Genomic DNA, 18,056 nt, shown 5'->3' on the forward strand with positions numbered 1-18,056 from the left:
ACAATCACAAATCTGTGTAAATGGGGCTCTGAAATGTCCATGTACTCACATCAGGGTAAACACAAATCTGTGTAAATGGGGCTCTGAAATGTCCATGTACTCACATCAGGGTAAACACAAATCTGTGTAAATGGGGCTCTGAAATGTCCATGTACTCACATCAGGGTAAACACAAATCTGTGTAAATGGGGCTCTGAAATGTCCATGTACTCACATCAGGGTAAACACAAATCTGTGTAAAGTAGGCTCTGAAATGTCCATGTACTCACATCAGTGTAACAATCACAAATCTATGTAAATCAGGCTCTGAAATGTCCATGTACTCACATCCGTGTAAACACAAATCTGTGTAAAGCAGGCTCTGAAATGTCCATGTACTCACATCCGTGTCAGGCCCCTTGTCAGCCCCAGGACAGGAGAAGGTAACGAACTCATGGCACCTCTTGTGAACCACAAAACAGCAAACTGGCAAAAAAAAGGGGAAACAACAGTTAGAGTGGTTGGTGGTGGTGTTTCTTTTCTTTTTTTTAATTTTGTAACAAATATAAAATCAAACTTAAATATTTCACCCGTAAGTCAAGGAAAGCAAGCAGAGTCCCATGTAAAATAAAGACACAAGACACCAAGCAAACACTGTGATTAAAGAGGAGATAAGCATTCACATTTAAAAGCCAGGAGACTCTACACAATGATAAATCTTTAATGCTGGAGACAGCCCACAGTGCTCAAATACAGCGTGGGATGAGCAGTTCTACAAAGCCACATTTCCTGAATCTCAATCCTGCTCTGTCACAGAACTGTCAATGTGCATCCAGAAGGCAGAAGTGAGGAATGTGAAGCTGGAATGAAACCCATCCTTGGGTGTGGGATTTGCTCCCCTGCACGCCTGGGGACGGCCTCTACAAAAATCCAAAGTCTTTCCCAGTTAATTACTTCTGTGAGGGACCAGAGCTCTCTGTGAGTGAGGCTGTTCTAGAGAACAAAGTGTTCTCATAGCACAGAATGGCAGGAGATAATGGCAAAAGAAAATTAGCTCCTGATTGCAATGTGAAGCCCATTTAAAATTTATGAATGATCTCAAAGAACTTTTTCTTTCTGAGATTAAAAAAAATTCCTGCCACGGGATCGAGGCCATGGGTTGTCACACAGGTGCCTCCAAACCACAGCAAAAGAACAGTCTGCTTGAGGGTGCTTACTTTAAGAGTCAGTATTCCAGTTTTCACTCCCACTATGGGTTCCTTCCTAATATTATACTTAGTTCAGGTATTTTGAAATTGGTCCACATTTCAATGAAACAGACAATCAGGATCTGAGATTGAAAAAACCTTGTCATAAACACTGTACCATCAAACAGTGAGTCAGGAGACTATAATGAAATGATTTAAAAGTAATTCACAGCTTGTTTATAGGTAATGCATTCTCTGTATACTTGAAATTTTGCATTTCCAACACATAAAAACACACTATTCCCCAAATCTCAAGAATAAAATAGGCTTAAATTGCTTAACAACTGCAAACATTAAATTTTCTCAACTTCAGGGGAAGATATATTAAATTTCCTAAATTGTTCTAAAGAGCTCATTGCATGAGGCAACTTTAACACTTCTCTTTCCCATTTAAAACATGCATGAATTTATTTCATAAATAAACAGTGAAGAGAGCTGGGGCCAGGTGCACCTGCAGGTCACTGCAGACACAGCCCTGATCCCATTAATGCCAGCCTGGCCTCATCCCCACCCCTAAGTCTGCCTTTAAAGAAGTCTAATCACCCTTCTCTCCCTCCCAGCTATTTTTCATCAATATCCCATGCAGAAATTGTTTCCAACTGTTCTATTTCCGACGTGGCATATGTTCATTCTTTGGGCAAAGGGAATAAAGTGGGTTTTGCTCCACTGATTCCAGATCAGCTCTGCTGACTCCACTTGAGCCACAGCTCTGGCTCGGTGGCCACTGCCCCCTTGGTTGTCTAGTTTGTTAATCAACCTAAATCCCAGTGAATCCTGCAATTATCATTTCGATGGTTTGTTTTCTACCAACTGAGAGATCACTAAGTGGCAATTACCATTAATATTAGTTGCAGCTGAGTCATATTTTACTTTCAGATTATATTTCTGGTTCCAGATCTCCCAGTCTTGAGGACAATAGACTGATTTGTGTTTTCACTAATAAACCATATGAAAAAAATTTTAAAAACTAAAATCTTGGTATAGCCTTCAGAAAAAAAAAAGTTTACTAATTATTTTTGTAGAAGTTGCAAAATATAATGTGATAATCAGTGCAAAAGATCTGAGACATATTATGGGGATATCTGGAAATTTGTAGAATGGAGCTGTTTCACCAATGCCTGCCATTCCAATTTGGACCTTGGAGTGGCTGCTCCAGCTCGGCCTTTATTCAGCAATGTGTGTAAGGAAAACTGCCTATCTGGGCATCTACTTTGGGCAGAATTTCTGAAACACCACAGCCACAGAGTCCTATCTCTGAGCTGACAGCCTCTCAGAGCTCAGTGTGAAGGAATTCATTCAACCAGAGACAATGTTGACCTTGTTTTTAATATGATTTAAGCATCGAGATAAAGACATGGGAAGAGGAGTGCCACTGTTTGCTCCAGCCTGTGAACTTTAGCTGTGAACTTCCCTGGGAACAATGCTCATCATCACACTGCAATGGAAAGGACACTTCAGCTGCCAGAGAAAGCAAACCACAGAGGATTTGTCCTTTTGGACTTGGGCTACACCTCAAAACTGTGTGCTAACACTTTGATTATCAGTGCTGGTTACTGAAGTGTCAAAACTGAATTTGTGTTCAGCCTAATAACAGAGTTTGATAGGAGCTGATGTGGGCAACTCAACATGGACAGCCTTGTTTCTTTTTCATTTCCCATTTGTAATGGGTGACTTGTCTCTAAAGAGCCTGGCTCCTTAACAGGTGATCCAAAACCATCAGACCTTTCTCACCTTTCGAGAATTCTCAAAAAAATTCCAACAGGTCCACACAGAAATAACCAATGCAACAAGCAACTTTCATGGAATCACAAATCCAAAGGGGAAAAGAACCAGTGTCAACTGAAATCCATCTGACAGCAATCATTTCTGTACATAGAATTTAACATCCAAATTTACAAGTTGAAATCCAGCCATTGGACTGTATTTTAGCATTTGTTTTTAGTGTTTTCTTTATTTCACAGAGCAACACAGATCTGGAGAACTCATGTAAAAATTTACTTAGTTCAGCTAAGTGCAAACAAATGTCATCTGCCTAAAATAACGTGCCATTTTTTTTTTTAGGAATAGAGATGAAAAATAACCTCTCACTTGTTACTTGTTTTGAGGATGTTAAGAGCTTCACATCACTTACTGCAGCTGTTATGAAGTCACATTATGTTCACCACCTTCATGTAATGAAAGTTGTATTACACTGCTTTGCAGAGGCTGCCAGGAAATTTGTTCCTTTACAATTTACCACGAGCTGAAGGGAGCTGGCACACATTATGCAGAGTAGCTCGAGAGCAAAGTGGCATCTCAAGGCTGACAGCTAAAATTAAAAAGAAAATTATTGAGGTATTTTCGTGTTTTGACAGCGTGATTTTGATCTGTGGTGTATATATAGAATCTGGCTGCGAGCTTCCATCCTCTCCAGCTCTGGACTTGCTGGAGCCAAAGGTTCCCTGCAGCCCAGGGAGGGGAACAGGGAGGGATGCAGAGAACAAAACAGGCCTTGTGCTGCAAAACCAGACTAACTGCTCGCTCCCTGCTGGCACGTGGCATCTCCCTGGCTGCTCCCTGCCCTCCCAGAGAGCAGAAAATGCCAACTGGGCAGCACAAAACCAAGGAGGAACCTGGGAAGGAGCACTCAGAGCATTCTCAGAGCAAACAAGCTGAAGATGCTCGACAGGGCTTGTGGGATTTGTGGTACATAATGGAGGGCAATTCATTTTACCCAACAGTGCTCTGTCCAGGCACAGCACTGAGAAAAACTTGTTGTTATCAATAATACATATATATATAAATATATATACTGTCATCACTTGGAGTTACAAGGCTCCACTGTAAATTTCCAGCTTTATTCCAAATTATGTGGAGTGAAAAGATTATTGTGATATATGGTCGGGTGAGAGTTCTCTGCTAAAAAATACTGCTACTAATGGCTTGCATATATGACACAGATGGATGGGACCAAAGTGAAGTACTGCAATCATAAATAACAGAAACAGAAGCAATCTTCTCTATTAGATGATCTATAAAGAAGAAAAGCCATTGCTGAGCCCACACATCACTCAGCCATATGTCTGAAGAGCTCCACAATCACAAGCACTCCAAAGAACAAGGGATAAAAAATACCAAGACAAAAGTCACATGCTTTACAACTGAGAACTATTAGAAAAGGTCAAGAGATTTTTTTTTTTTTAAATCACTTGTAAACTCCCACTTTTGGAAGAAAAAGAACGGAGTAGGTGAGCCTTTCCACTAGATATAAATAGCTCTACTACACCACAGTATTTATTTATTCAGCAAAACAAATTCAGCTGCAAACCTAAAGGGTGGAGAAAATGTATTTGCCAGAGAGTCCTGAAATGCCAGTTACAATCCACAGAGAAATCAATGAGGCCTTTTCAAGTAATCATGACTCTTTTTTGTAATCATACAATTATTAAGGCTGGAAAAGAGCACCAAAACCATCAAGTGCAACCTTAAAACAAATACCACCATGCCCACTGAGCAACGGTGAAGACTATTGTCCCAACTCAAGTGGATAACATTTTAACCAGTGCAAAATTCACATCTTTTCCTATCTAAACCAACCCCAAAGCCGTGGCTCCACTGCCATGCCATTGCTGGGTGCCCCACTACAACTGGCACATAATTTGTTTTCAAGTTTCAAGCATTGGTTATTCCACAGTGTTGCAGTAAGGCAGAAAACCTATTAAAAAAGGCTTCATAAAGTCAAGCCTGCTCTCCTAAAATCAGTGGCTGGCCTTGTCAAGCTAGCACTTTGCAAGTTCCCATCTGAAAGCAACCCTGGTGTGAGCAGTTCATTAACATGGCAATCTATTCCTGGGTGAAAGACAACCAGCACCTGTATAAACTGTTTTTACACTGTTAAATGGAAAAATAAAAACTATCTCTCACAAACAACTTTTCCTGCACATACACATCAGGGGTTTGAGTGACCAGTCAATACAGGATAACAACTTGTTACTGACCAATAAAGTAACTGGCAAGAAAGCTGCTGACCAACTGGAGTCACACACAAGGTCTGTGAAACTGTATAAAAATGAGTTATGTGAATAAAGGATGGGCTTTTTCCACCATGAGGAAAATGGAGTTCAGCATGATTTATTCCCAGACCAGAGGAAGCAGCATTGGAGGTCTTGTGGGCAGCAAGAGGGAAGTAACTCTGTGCACACTGTATTTGTTGCTCGGTTCCTGGTTTGGGGCTTTTAAGTAAGGACTGATCCTGAACTGGACTAAGGAGCTCCCACAGAAGTTCAGTGAGAACAAAACCCCCTCGGGGTTACTCTCAGAGGGCTCTAGAGCACTTTAGAGTCTCTGCAGGAGTCTGGAGCAGGGAGTCACTGCTGTGCTGCTGTTTCACACACTTTGCATTCTCACTGAGGCCACAGGATTTCCCCCAGGGGCCCGTATCTGTGGCTGGCCTGTGCTTTCTGCACAGCACCAAGCAATGAATGAATGGATGAATGGATGAATGTGGCACATGGCATGTGTTAGATCATCCTAAGATTAAATATAGCAATTACAATAAACAGAAATAGGGTAGTACTTCAAAATAGACAAATCAATTAAATACCAACTACATTTGTTGTTTAAGTAAGTACTGTTTAAATAAGTTTACTAGGAATAGATAAACAAGAAGAGCAGCAATTAAGACACAGGATGGAGCAATATTTGTCTTTCTCCTCTTCTGAACATATTATAACTTGCACAAATATAATGAAAATCCCTGTTACATTAAATATAAGCAGGGCTGTAGATTATAAACAAATACAAGTCACAAGCAGCCCTACCTTTGACTGCTGCCGACATACTGAATCCACTGAGAATTTTTAAAAACTAAATTACCATGACTTTTCCAACATATATAATTTATAATACACCAGCGTGCTTTTGCACCAGCGTTTCACCCCATGTAGAAGGAAGTGCTGTCTCAGGAGAGTAGCCAGGCTAACACTTGCAACTGCTTTATGCAATCTTTCCACTTGGCATTTCCCACTCCTTTCTGACTAAACCAGCCTGGAGCCCAGCAAGACACAGTCTGTTCCAAGCCAGGATAGTCAATAAGAAAAACAACATCTCTGCCCATCACCTTAACCTGTTCCTAATCTTCTTAAAGCTCTTTTGTGAGCCCACAAGGTCACACAGCACCTTCACAGCACTAATCTGTGTAGTGCTACACATTCCCTGGCTCATGGGCTGCCTTCATTTTCATCGTGGTTTCTGCAAAACTCAAGCTACCTTCTTAAAAATCTACCCTGGGAGCAAAGTATAGAAATACACGAAATCAATATTGATAAATTAGGGCTGATTCCTATTTCTAAAGCTCCATGTCTACCTGCTAATAATTGCTCTGCCTAATCTCTGGTTCATACCTCTGACCTTGCTGCAGATTTTCTGCTTGGTCAAGTTCAATTAGACTAAAAAACCCAGGTGGAGGACAGAAATAACACCACTGTAAACTCTGTTTAATTTTTTTTTTTTTTAATTTGAGAGAAAGTAACAGTTAAATGCAACAATATCTTATTTGTGTGAAAGGATTATACAGATAGTCTGGACAGTCTTAACTACTCAGGTCATTAACTCCTTTACACTAAGTAGAAAACAGATGGATGTCTCTGGTAAGCTGGCTTTGCAAGCTCCACAACAGTGTGCAAATACAGGCTGTGTGCCTGGCAGGGAATGCATATGCATTTACACTTACCCAAACAACTTTAGCAGACCTGGCAGTGCCGTGGGATAAAATGATAAATATATACCTGCACATTTTAAATTAGAAATTTATACCTAACACGCTTTAGACACAGTTTGGATTTAGTAAAATACCTCATATAACACATTCAGATCTGTCTGAATACTATATTCAGATACATATTATACCAGATTTGTTGTTTCTGCCTTCCATACAGGAAAAAGAAGGTACATGATATAGTTTATTCTACTAAAACTGCAGCACAATATTTGCAAAACTGAGGAAGAGTTTCAAAATATTAGAGGATTTAATGTAATATAAAATATTCAGCACTCTTTCAATCTACTAGTTAATTATACACTTTCTGAGACAGAGACCACTGTTTCTATGTAAAGCCCTCGCTAAAATCTCACAAAACCATTAATCTCCCTCCTTTGAGGTGTCCCATTTTATAAATGAATAATAGCCCAGAAACCATCTATCAAAACCTGTGCTGAAATAGCTATTTTGAGAACTTGTACCAAGAAAAAAGGTGACCCACAATCACAGAGTTTTCTATCACTTCTGCAGTTTGAATTCAGTTCAGTTGAAGAAGCTGCTGCTGTTAATGTGTTTTCTGCAGCCACAAAGCCCCTCTGGGTGCTGCTCTCATCTGCTCTGGAGCAGAGCACAGGCACAGCAGTGAGGAACAGCACACTCTTCCAATTAAAGAGCTAGCACAATAGGAGAGCCCAGAACTGCTTCCTGTGAACGCTGAGCAGTTCTTCAGATTTTTCAGCTATTTCAGCAGTGACCCCAATTGCAGAAATGGGATGTCTTAAACAGAGAAGCTCCTTCAGTTTGAGGCATCACCCAGCAAAAAACCCAAGGGCTGGGAGGGGGAGCAGGAGGAAGCAGCACATATTAAAATTATGTAATTTAAGGCTGTAGAAAATGATGGGATACAAGCTGAAACGAACTCTCCAGAATGCAGCTGTTTGTTCTGTAATACAGCTGGAATTCCAGACACCCACAGCAAGCAAAGGGCTTTCTGAAAATCACAGTGGCAGCCTCTACAAGAGAATCCCCCACAGTCACATCATGCAGCATGAAAAATGAGGTGCTCAGTGAGTAAATCATCTCTGGAACCAAGAGCAAGTGCAATAGCTTTGCTCTGACAAGAGCAGCCAGTGTCCCATGGCCACTTCTCCCAGTTCTGCCTCCACCCCCGAGCTCAGGACCAGCTGGGAGAGCCTGGCCCAGGAGCAGAGCTGCCCTGAGCTGCCCAGAGCTGCTCCTTGCTGCCAGCCGAGCTGAAAACAGCTCTGATCACTCGGGGGAATGCATGAACACAAGCTTCTGAAACACTTATGTGGCTTTTTAATCTTTCACCTGATGTTAAATCACCCCGCGGTCAATTGAACACAGCCTGGGCCACGCTCCCAAGGAATGGCTGAGCCCCCTTGCAGCTCCAGGTGTGGAGAACTGATGGAATAAGGGAAGCTGTGAGGTTCTACCATGAACTCTTCAGTAGTAACTTTATAGCTTGCTTTTCCCAGCATCCCATCCCCATCTTACTTTACATTAAATTACAATTTAATGATACCGAGCTGTAAACCAAAGCCTTTCCTGCAAGTACAATTTGTAAGGACACCAATACAGTAAGGGAAATGCCAGAGCTGAATGCCAAGACTGGAACATTGAAGTATTTTGAGATATTTTGAATTTAGGCTTTCAGTTGTGTTTGAGAAACCCTATAACATGCTAACAAAATTAATGAACCTCCCTTGCCAGCAAACACAAGCCACACACTAATTTCATTATTGCCAAATAATGTTTATTTTTCTTCAGGATGGCAAGAAGTGAGGCCAGGATGACACTGAACAAGCTGTTGGAAATACCAACAGAGCCATACCTCAAGCACTGAACCACAAGAATGAAACTTCCTGCAATACCTGTTGGGACACAGCCCTGACTGGAGATTTGCACGGGGAGAGTTGGGGGGCTTCGAGGTGACAGATGATCAGCAGATGACTTCAGATGTGAAGTGATCCACTGGAAGGCGCAAAGCAGGGGGTGGGATGATGTCAGAAGATGTCACACAGCAGCAACTCGTGTTGCTCTAGGGTCATGAGCCTCTCACCTCCTCTCCTCTCCAGGTTTTTGGATGACTACAGCCCCACAGAGCCAGCAGCCTCCTGCCATCCCTGCCCTGAGGCCTCCAACGTTCCGTTCCAAGAAAACAAAACCACACATTATTTTGGTTTGTTTTGCAGTAATTATTCTCTGCCTGTCTAAACCTACCAAAAGTGCGTCTGGAATAGAGAAAAGCATTTTAAAACAGAAAGGTTCAAAAGACACAGCTGAAATTTTCAAAGGACGTGGAGGAAAAAGATCAAGTTCAGCTCCTTTTGCACATAAAGGTTACTAATAAAACCAACTGATAATCCTGGTTACTAACAAAAACCAGATAATAATTCCTTTAGACACTTTTCTTGAAGAATTCAAGTTTTTTAAATCCTATCCACCCATTCTCTTTCAGCAGTAGTATTATATTGAGAAATAAAAAAGATTTTGTTAATTAAAGATTTTTCCAGTTCCTGTTTCTCTTCATTATTTCCATGTTACCCAACAGATGCCCAATATTTCTTGCAAGTCTTATCCAATTACATACATCTTATTAAAGGGTCATCTGCTAGAAACTTCAATATCGCTTTCCAGCTCTCATCAGTCACTGCAAACATTTCACCTCAAAGAAACTGCAACTTCTCAGGAAGAAAAACAACATCCACAAAAAATGTGAACTCCACATTTGACTAATTACTGTTAGGAATTTGTTGCCAGTGTAAGACAACACACGAGACAAAACAAACATTGAGAAATTAATTAAAGAATTAAGAATATTCACCCTCAGATTTCTTTTCCACAGTATGTTTGGTGGGTTTATTATTTACTTATAACAAGCAGATTAATTTTGTAGATTTGAAAGTTATCAAAATTACATGGTTGACTAAAAGACATAAGTTACAATAATTCATTCCAAGAGCAAAAGTGATATTTATAAGAATTACCTGTGGGCTCAGAGGTTGGCAGTACATAAATAACAAAATATGAAACCATGGAAATATGTCATTTAATTATGAACAAATGATTTATATTTGCCGTCAACCATTTAATGAAAAAAAAAAAATTGCAAACAAAGAAGGAGCTGAGATGGGAGGTTTCCAGCAAGAAAACCCTATGGCAACAGTCAATGGAATTTTTCACCAGGTAGAATCACAGAACCATAGACTGCTGTGGGTTGGAAGGGACTTTAAAATCATCCTGTCCCACCCTGTGCCATGGCAGGGACACCTTCCCCTGTCCCAGGCTGCTCCCAGCCCCGTCCAGCCTGGCCTTGGGCACTGCCAGGGATGCAGGAGCAGCCTCAGCTGCTCTGGGCATCTGTGCCAGGGCCTGCCCACCCTTACAGGGAAGGATTTTCCTAATTTCTAATCTAAATCTTCCATCACTTTGAAGCCATTGTCCCTTGTCCAGTCACTACAGACTCCTGTGAATACTCCCTTTATATTGGGAGTATATATAATTGGGAGTAATATATATTATATAAATATATATAATCTATATTATATATTATATAAATATAGAAATATTTATCTATCCCTGTAACTTTTAAAGGTACATATTGAACATGAATTGAGAACATCTGACCAGACTGTGCCCATCAGGCTATGAACCCAGCAGCAGCCCTCCTGAGCTGGCCCAGCCTGGCTCAGGGCTGGCCCAGCTCAGCTCTTTGCACTCCTGGGGCAGCACATCCTTGGCAGGCAGAGCTGACAGAGCCATCATTTCCTCAGTCACAGTTAAGTAACCACTTTACTTTGACACATGGCACATTGCTGTCAGAACCAGTGGCCCTGCCTGCTTGTTTCTATGTCCAAACACTTATGCAGTGCATTTTTTTGGCAATGTTAGGTTTTAGCTGGAGCAGCTCCCCAGGTTAGCTCAATGCACAGCACATGGAAGCTCAGACAGCACAGAAATAGAACTGCAGGACCACCAGAGCAGCTGAGATTTTATACCAGGGAAAGTATCCATGTGACAAAAACCTGTGTCAGTGTTGAAACTCAATCTGGCATGATTAGGTCAAAGAACTGAGCTGATTTCTTCACTGTGTCCATGTGGCTGACAAACATTTCAAAGCCTTTTTAAGCAGAGACAACACTCGTAGAACCTGATAATTATCTCAAAATGCTCCCCAAAATTTAGTCTGTGTTTGAGCTCTTGATTCTTAGAAACAATCATGGTTATTCTTGTTACTAAGTCATATAAAACCCTGACTGTGAAAATTGTATAAGAGCATTTTCCACTGCATGCTCATGACATATTTGTGCAGTCTTTCCTGGCTCACTGAAGCAGCAATATAAACAGCATTTCTTCGTTTCTGTCAGACAGACTGGGTAGTATTCTCATGATATGGAAAGGTAAACACTATTCCCTCTCCCATGTATTTACTAAAAGCAATATATTAGCACAAATGAAAAACGAGGCACGAATGCCAGTGATAAATTAGCTGACATTCACCCAAGAATATTGCTTCCAACAGGCCAAGAATTTCCAAGCAGCAGTAAGGACCTGGAATTCAGTAAGCCATGACTCAAACTAAAATAAAAAAAATTATAAGAAAGATGAGATTTCAACTCATTCCCACTCACCACAGAACACGCATTAAGGGTCTGCAGAGCAAAAGTAAAGCAAATCAATTTCTGTCATTTCTGTCTTTGCAGAGTGGTTTTATTCAAGGCTTTACTGCATGGCATTGGCACTTTGGAAGTCAGGTCATAAAGGCAACTGAAAAAAATTAAAGCAGTCTGTGATTGAACATCAAATCTATAACTTGGTAAGGAAATCAAGAGCCAAAGTCTGAGCTTCAGGTTGACAGTTTTTAGAAGCAGTGACTACTAGCAGTTAAAATAAGAAATCCTTCTATTTTTCATGGGGGTTTAAAAATACAACAACTTTATTAATAAAAAAGAAGCCACTTGCTTTTGAACTTTAAAGTTTTTCTGACCTGAATAATAACTATTTCCCCTAACTAGCTGTCCCCCTTCTTACTTGCAGTGCAACAAAGCAATGCATTTTTTTACAATATGCATTTAACATCATTAGAACCTACAGCTTAACAAAGTCTCCGTAATACACTTGTGAGTGCCTGAAATGTCATATTATTCCAGAACTAATAAAAGTACTAGTGGATGTATCCATTTTAAGTGACAAGTCATTGCTAGAGGTGTCATTTAAATAAATCATCTCACTAGGTCTGAGGATAAGTTTAAAAGGGCCTATTTTTTTTTTTTTTTTTGCAGAAAGAATTAAACATGTCAGAAATGTATCACTGGACTCTCTGCTGAACTGCAGCACTCTGCTAGACTTCAGAGGGGAAAGAAGGGAAAGAAAATCCCAACCAACAGAAGCCAGGCTCTTACTACTGAAGGGGTACTGGGGACAGCTAAAGGCGATACAGAGACTCTGTTATTAGAAGGCATGAAAAGACACTTTATTATTAGAAATTTACAATTCTTATAAAAATAATGGTGGACTTAAGACCTGATTGGTTTTTAGGAATTTTCTCTGACACTACTGGTGAACTATGAATAGCACACTCTAGAGAACTGTATCTATAAACAATGGTTACAGAGAGATAATAATTGTTTGAATTTTTCCATCTAAGTTTCTTACAGCTTTTACACAGCTTCCCAGGATTTTCCTGGGAGAACTATGTTTCTCTCTGTTCAGAGGATATGTAATTACTACAGGCACTTGTGGCACACAGCCCCAGGTGACACCTGGGAGCAGTCAGCCACTGACACAGAGCACAGGGCCCTGCAGGGCAGCACAGCCCGGGGCTGCTGCCAGCCAGGTGCACATGGCCAAACCCCTCTGCAGGCAGAGCTGTGTCCACGAGTGCAAGGACAGCACCGCAAAGGCAAGGAAACACAAATAATGCTGGCAAAGGACATATGTCAGCAGGGCTGGTGAGTGCTCCCAGGAGCCCACTGGGAAATGACACAGGGACCAGAATGAAAGCACTTCAGGGGGACAAGGTTTCTTCATTGGGCTCTAAAGCCCAGGCAGTGACAATGGGAAAAGAAGAAAACTGAGGCTCAGCAGGACAAATCCTCCAGGTTTACTGGACAGGGATGCAGGGAGCCTGGGCAGGTCACCCCACTGCAGCAGTTTCCTCAGATGTCCTGTTTGTGTTTTCACAGCCCTTGCTTCCCAAATCACAGAACTCAATGCTGAATGCTAAATTCAATATTCAATGTTGAATGTCCAAGTTCTAACAGAACAATGCCTCTACTTGGCAATGTTTCTCCTCAGACCTCAGTTTGGAAACAAAGATCATTCTGCAGCTACTTTGGAGCAGGAAAAAAAAGCCACAGCCCTTGCAAGATTTGAATTTAAGTCCTTATAATTAACAGCTTGAGTAATACCCTTTTATATAATGCAGCTCATTCATTACATCTCACCCACACTTAAATGCTGTTTCATATTTCTGATGGTGAATATTCCATTATTTCAGCCAAAAATAGTTTTTATTTTCAATCACTTTATGCCTTGTAATGCTGCACACTGCAGGGTGCTTAAATCCTTCACAAATGGAGTAAAATAATGCAGTAAAACTGTATGAAAGCGAGTGATTTATAGAAAACTGCATGTTCTCTCCATAAACAATGTGACACTGTTAGAGATGCAGATGGAAAATAACAAATTCCAGGAGGCTCCAAGTGGCATGCAAACAGATGAATTCTGCATGAGTTATGCTGAAGGGGTATAATAGACGTGCAAGTAATTTCAGGCTCCGAAGTTTGGACAAGTGCATCCCACACAGAATAGTGTCACACATCAACAAACTACTAGAGAAGAGATCAAACTGCCATTAATATCTGGATGCACTGTGGATTTTCAGTGCAGCTGGAACTTTGCTTTAAAGCTGTCATGATTAATTTGCAAATATGTAATTCCTAAAATCAGTGGAGAATGGGGCTTCAGAAGGGACTGAACTGTCTTAGGCAAATGGCCAGAAGAGAGACAGAGAATGTGAGAGGTCACAAAAGACTCCAGCCAGACTCTTCCCATAGAAAGCTTCTTCAGAAAATCAAATTCTTCACCAATATGGGTGAAAACAACCCTTTGAATTGGAGGAAAAAGCTACAAGACCCACAGCCCATAGTTGCAGCGCAGCAAGAATTCTCCTGTGACACAGACTGACTGTGCTTGACAGGCAGAAAACAACTAAAAACAAGCTTAAAACAAACTAAAAACCAGCTAAAAACAAGCTCAGCCTGAAAAACCCTGCTGAAGAATGGAGCTGTAGTTCCACAGGTGCTTCACATGGGCACAAAGCAGCAGCTCTGCTGAAGGAAACCTTTCCAGCTGCCCATTCCTGCCCTGGACCAGACCCCTCTTTTTGCAGACACTGCTGGATGAGTGGGCACAAATGCATTTTCTCATCCAAGCATTCCCTTCTGGGCACACTGCACTGCTTTTATGCTGATGCAGCAAAATATTCCAAGGATTGGAGAGCAGGAAATCAGCCAGGGAAGTGCCTGAACTGCAGCTCCAGGACAGCGCCAGGCTCCTGGAGTTTGGAGCAGCTGACCTGGGTTTGTAAGGACACCAGAGCCTCCACCAAAGGCTCAGCACCTTCACAGCAGAAATCACAGAGGAAAATGGGGTTTTGCCCCATTTCCTCAGCAATCTGCTTGACCTTTGTTTTAACATTATCCACCCCTAGAGCCAAAGGTTGGACTTTGTATTAATTTTTTAACTAACTATTAAATTCTGGGCTGCCTGAGTTACGGTGGATGCGGTTGGTGAGGATTTCTACAGCTGGAAACGCAACGGATGCATTTGTTCTGAAACTCACTGACTGGCGAACACTTGTTAAAAACAGATTTATGAAAGTGACTCAGGATTTGGAACAAATTGAAGATGAGTAACAAAACACAATGAAGAAAGAATGGGTTCTATTCTTTTTAAAACCTGCGGCGCTGACAGCTCGCACCGACCCTGCTGAGGACAGAGCCCAGGTCCTTCCTTTCCTTGCCTTCAGATTTGCTTCCTTCTCTGCACTTCCTTAAGGTTAAACTGCAGAATTAAAAGGGTTTTTTTACATTTTTCTCGTGGACATACTTCTGCTAAGCAACAGCTGACAGTACAACTAATAATAGTAATGCCAGGTATTGCTGTAATCAGGAATTCATGGTTCATTTCCCTGCTGCATAACAGAACCTCATTCCCATTTCTGCAAATTTTTAAAATTGTTTTTTAAACAATTTAAACTATTTCAGTTATGTTAAGCTTCGGTAGAAAAGCCACAAAAAATATAAACTTTTCTTTGAAATTACTGCTGCGTGGTGTAAATTGGTAATCCATATATTTATTTATTTTGTTTGTCAGGGACAACAAAAGATTTTATTTGTGTTAAAAAATTAGAAAAAGGGCTTTTTTACTTTGTTTGGGTTTTACAACCATTCATAGAGACATTAACACAGTAAGTCTATTAACAAGTGCAAGGGGTATCACAAGTTCAGTTGTGGTAATTAGTCATATTTCAGCTTTAAATGACTATCTGCTCCAAAGAAAAAGATTATGGTTTTTCTTCTCGCTCTATTACCCAACTGGCATTTAAGTCAATCTGCTGAAAGTGTATCTGCTTCAATGGAAGCTCAAAATAACCCATTAAAGGAATATGCAAATCTCTGAGCTTTTTGGGATTTTTTAATACTTTAATCTAATAAGAACATTTTACATGACTGAGAAATTCCGGCTGAATCTGTTATTCAGCTCTCCTTTAGCTCTGCCATTAATTTCATTTTTGCTGTCATGAATAGGACAATAAAAAAAGAAAAAAACCCCTGTTTTACTGGCAAGATGTTTATAAGAAACATCAAGTTCTTGTACAGGTTACATGAAACAAAGCTTCATCCCAAGACATATTCCTGATGTTTAGTACAGTAAGGAAAGCCTTTCCACTGAGCATGGAATCAAAGGCTCAGTGAAAGGTTTGGGTTGGGTGGGATGTTAAGAATCATCTCATCCCACCCCTGCCATGGCAGGGACACCTTCCACTGTCCCAGGCTGCTCCCAGCCCTGTCCAGCCTGGCCTGGGGCACTGCCAGGGATCCAGGGGCAGCCACAGCTGCTCTGGGCACCTGTGCCAGGGCCTGCCCACCCTTCAAGAGTTTCCTCCTGATGTCCAGTCTGAGTCTAGAGCTGGCACACACACAAATGTTTTATTTCAGTTCAGATGGGATCCAGCACTGCAGGGCCTTCAGGGTTGCCCCCTGCAGGAAAATGCTTCATCAAAAAGTTCCTATTCCCCAAATCCTACCAGGCAAGATGACCTTTCACCTCTGCTGTTAAAGCTGCACCAGAAAATTAATTTTGTGCTGCCGTTAACAGGTTTGATAAAGAGAAGCTGAATATAAGGAATATGGAAGGATATTGATTAGCAAGTGGTCTCCTGCCACCAGCTGGGTCTCCATTGCCAGCTGGGTTCTGCTCCCTTGCAAGAGTCAGTGAATCACCAAACCTTACAGAGAGGGGGAAAAGGAGGCTGCTGTGGATTGGTGACAAACTGAAAGTTCACTTGACCCATTACTAAAAAATCCAAAAAGAACCAGACCCACACCTTCAAAAAAACCCATGTGGATCAAAATACTGGCTCCTTACACTTCATAGCACTTGTAAATTAGTCATTTGATGTAAAACAAATAAAACCAAAAAGAAATAACATAAGCAAGAGTTTAACTTTGTAATAGTTATGTTGTGCATTAACTAGCTCAATTTTTTGGAGCAAGATGCAACCAAAACCTGTCAAACTTCTATTATACTTGTGTTGTTTTGACAGCAGCTGGCACACACTGTTCTGATTTACAGAGATGCAGATTTTAGCTTGTTTTCAGGAGTTTTTGTACAATACAAATTGGCCTGTTGGGCTTTCTGTTGGCATCTTCATTTCAGGATCTTACGTGTAAGACTTGGTTAAAGGGTTTTAAAAATGGCCTATGGAAAAAGAAAAGGATAGAAATGAAACCCCACACCACCTCTTCTCTGAAGTAGGAAAATTATTCCTACTTCAGGGTAGTTATTCAGTTTGATTCAGGAATTATTAAAGCCTCAGCACCCTCAGGAGACTTTCAGCCTTCTCAGTGAATGACCCCTCTCAGCATTCTTCGTGCATTTAAATTCTACTTCCAGCCACGCCGTACACGGTCATCATTCTGTTAGCCAGGAATTTACAATAAAGGTTGATTTGCTTTAGGAGGAAAAAGCATTTCTGTTCATGTGATGGCTTCGTTCACACTGGTGTTAATAGATTTGTGTTAATGCCCTCCCAGCTCCTCCAAACACCATGGAGCAGAGCTAATGGACACTGTCGAAGCAGAACCAGGTTTTCACTTTTGCTGAGCAACACACGACTTGGTTTCTCTCTTGTTTACCATTGACATTTCTTTGTAAATAAAATTGTTATCCTTCCTGGCTGGAGCATTATGACTCAGCAAGTCACAGCAGGGGGAACCTGTCCTGGGTTTCCCAATGATTATAGGTTTATAAATGAACACCAGTGGCATTTATTGCACGTGCACGTTTAGACATTGAACAGAGGCTGGGTTTGTTTGAGCTCACGGCTCTGTAATCAATAGAGGGAAGCAGGCATGTCTGTTAAAGGCAGTGCTTCATCCTGATGTAAACTGCTTGCATTATGTGGAAAAGTAAAAAAGAAAAGTATTAGAAAAGATGGATGCTATTCTCTTATAATAAATTCTTCAGGATGAGATGAATCACATCTGAGCAGAGCTCATTCCTCTCCACAGGCTACAGAGGGATCCAAGAAACATTTACAACACTGGTGTTTAAATGTGAGCAGATTCATCTCCTGGTATAGGCCGGATAAAGTAAACTAAGGTTGAAATTAATAGGACAATCTGTGTATGCTCTGAGCTGGGAGCCAGCCCCTGCTGCTGTGCCTGCCTCTGCCCCGAGCCAGGAGGATCCCCTGTGCTGCTGGGACCAAATGAGAACTGATGCCCTGCCTCCTGCTTCCATCAGCACCACACTCACTGAAGACTTCTGAGCTGGGGTTT

General features: G+C 41.2%; 1 protein-coding gene across 3 annotated transcripts in view; it reads right to left on the bottom strand.

Moving 5' to 3' along the window:
* The window catches only part of PRKCA (protein kinase C alpha), a 145,680-nt gene that overhangs the window by 85,399 nt on the left and 42,225 nt on the right, over window positions 1–18,056 (bottom strand). For all 3 annotated transcript variants that reach the window (XM_038156964.1, XM_038156966.1, XM_038156965.1), the window contains exon 3: window positions 383–465. In XM_038156964.1, coding sequence (XP_038012892.1) covers window positions 383–465 — 83 coding nt within the window. The remainder of the gene's footprint in view (window positions 1–382; window positions 466–18,056) is intronic.

Source organism: Motacilla alba, chromosome 18 (genome assembly GCF_015832195.1).
Source record: "Motacilla alba alba isolate MOTALB_02 chromosome 18, Motacilla_alba_V1.0_pri, whole genome shotgun sequence".
Lineage (NCBI taxonomy): Eukaryota > Metazoa > Chordata > Aves > Passeriformes > Motacillidae > Motacilla > Motacilla alba.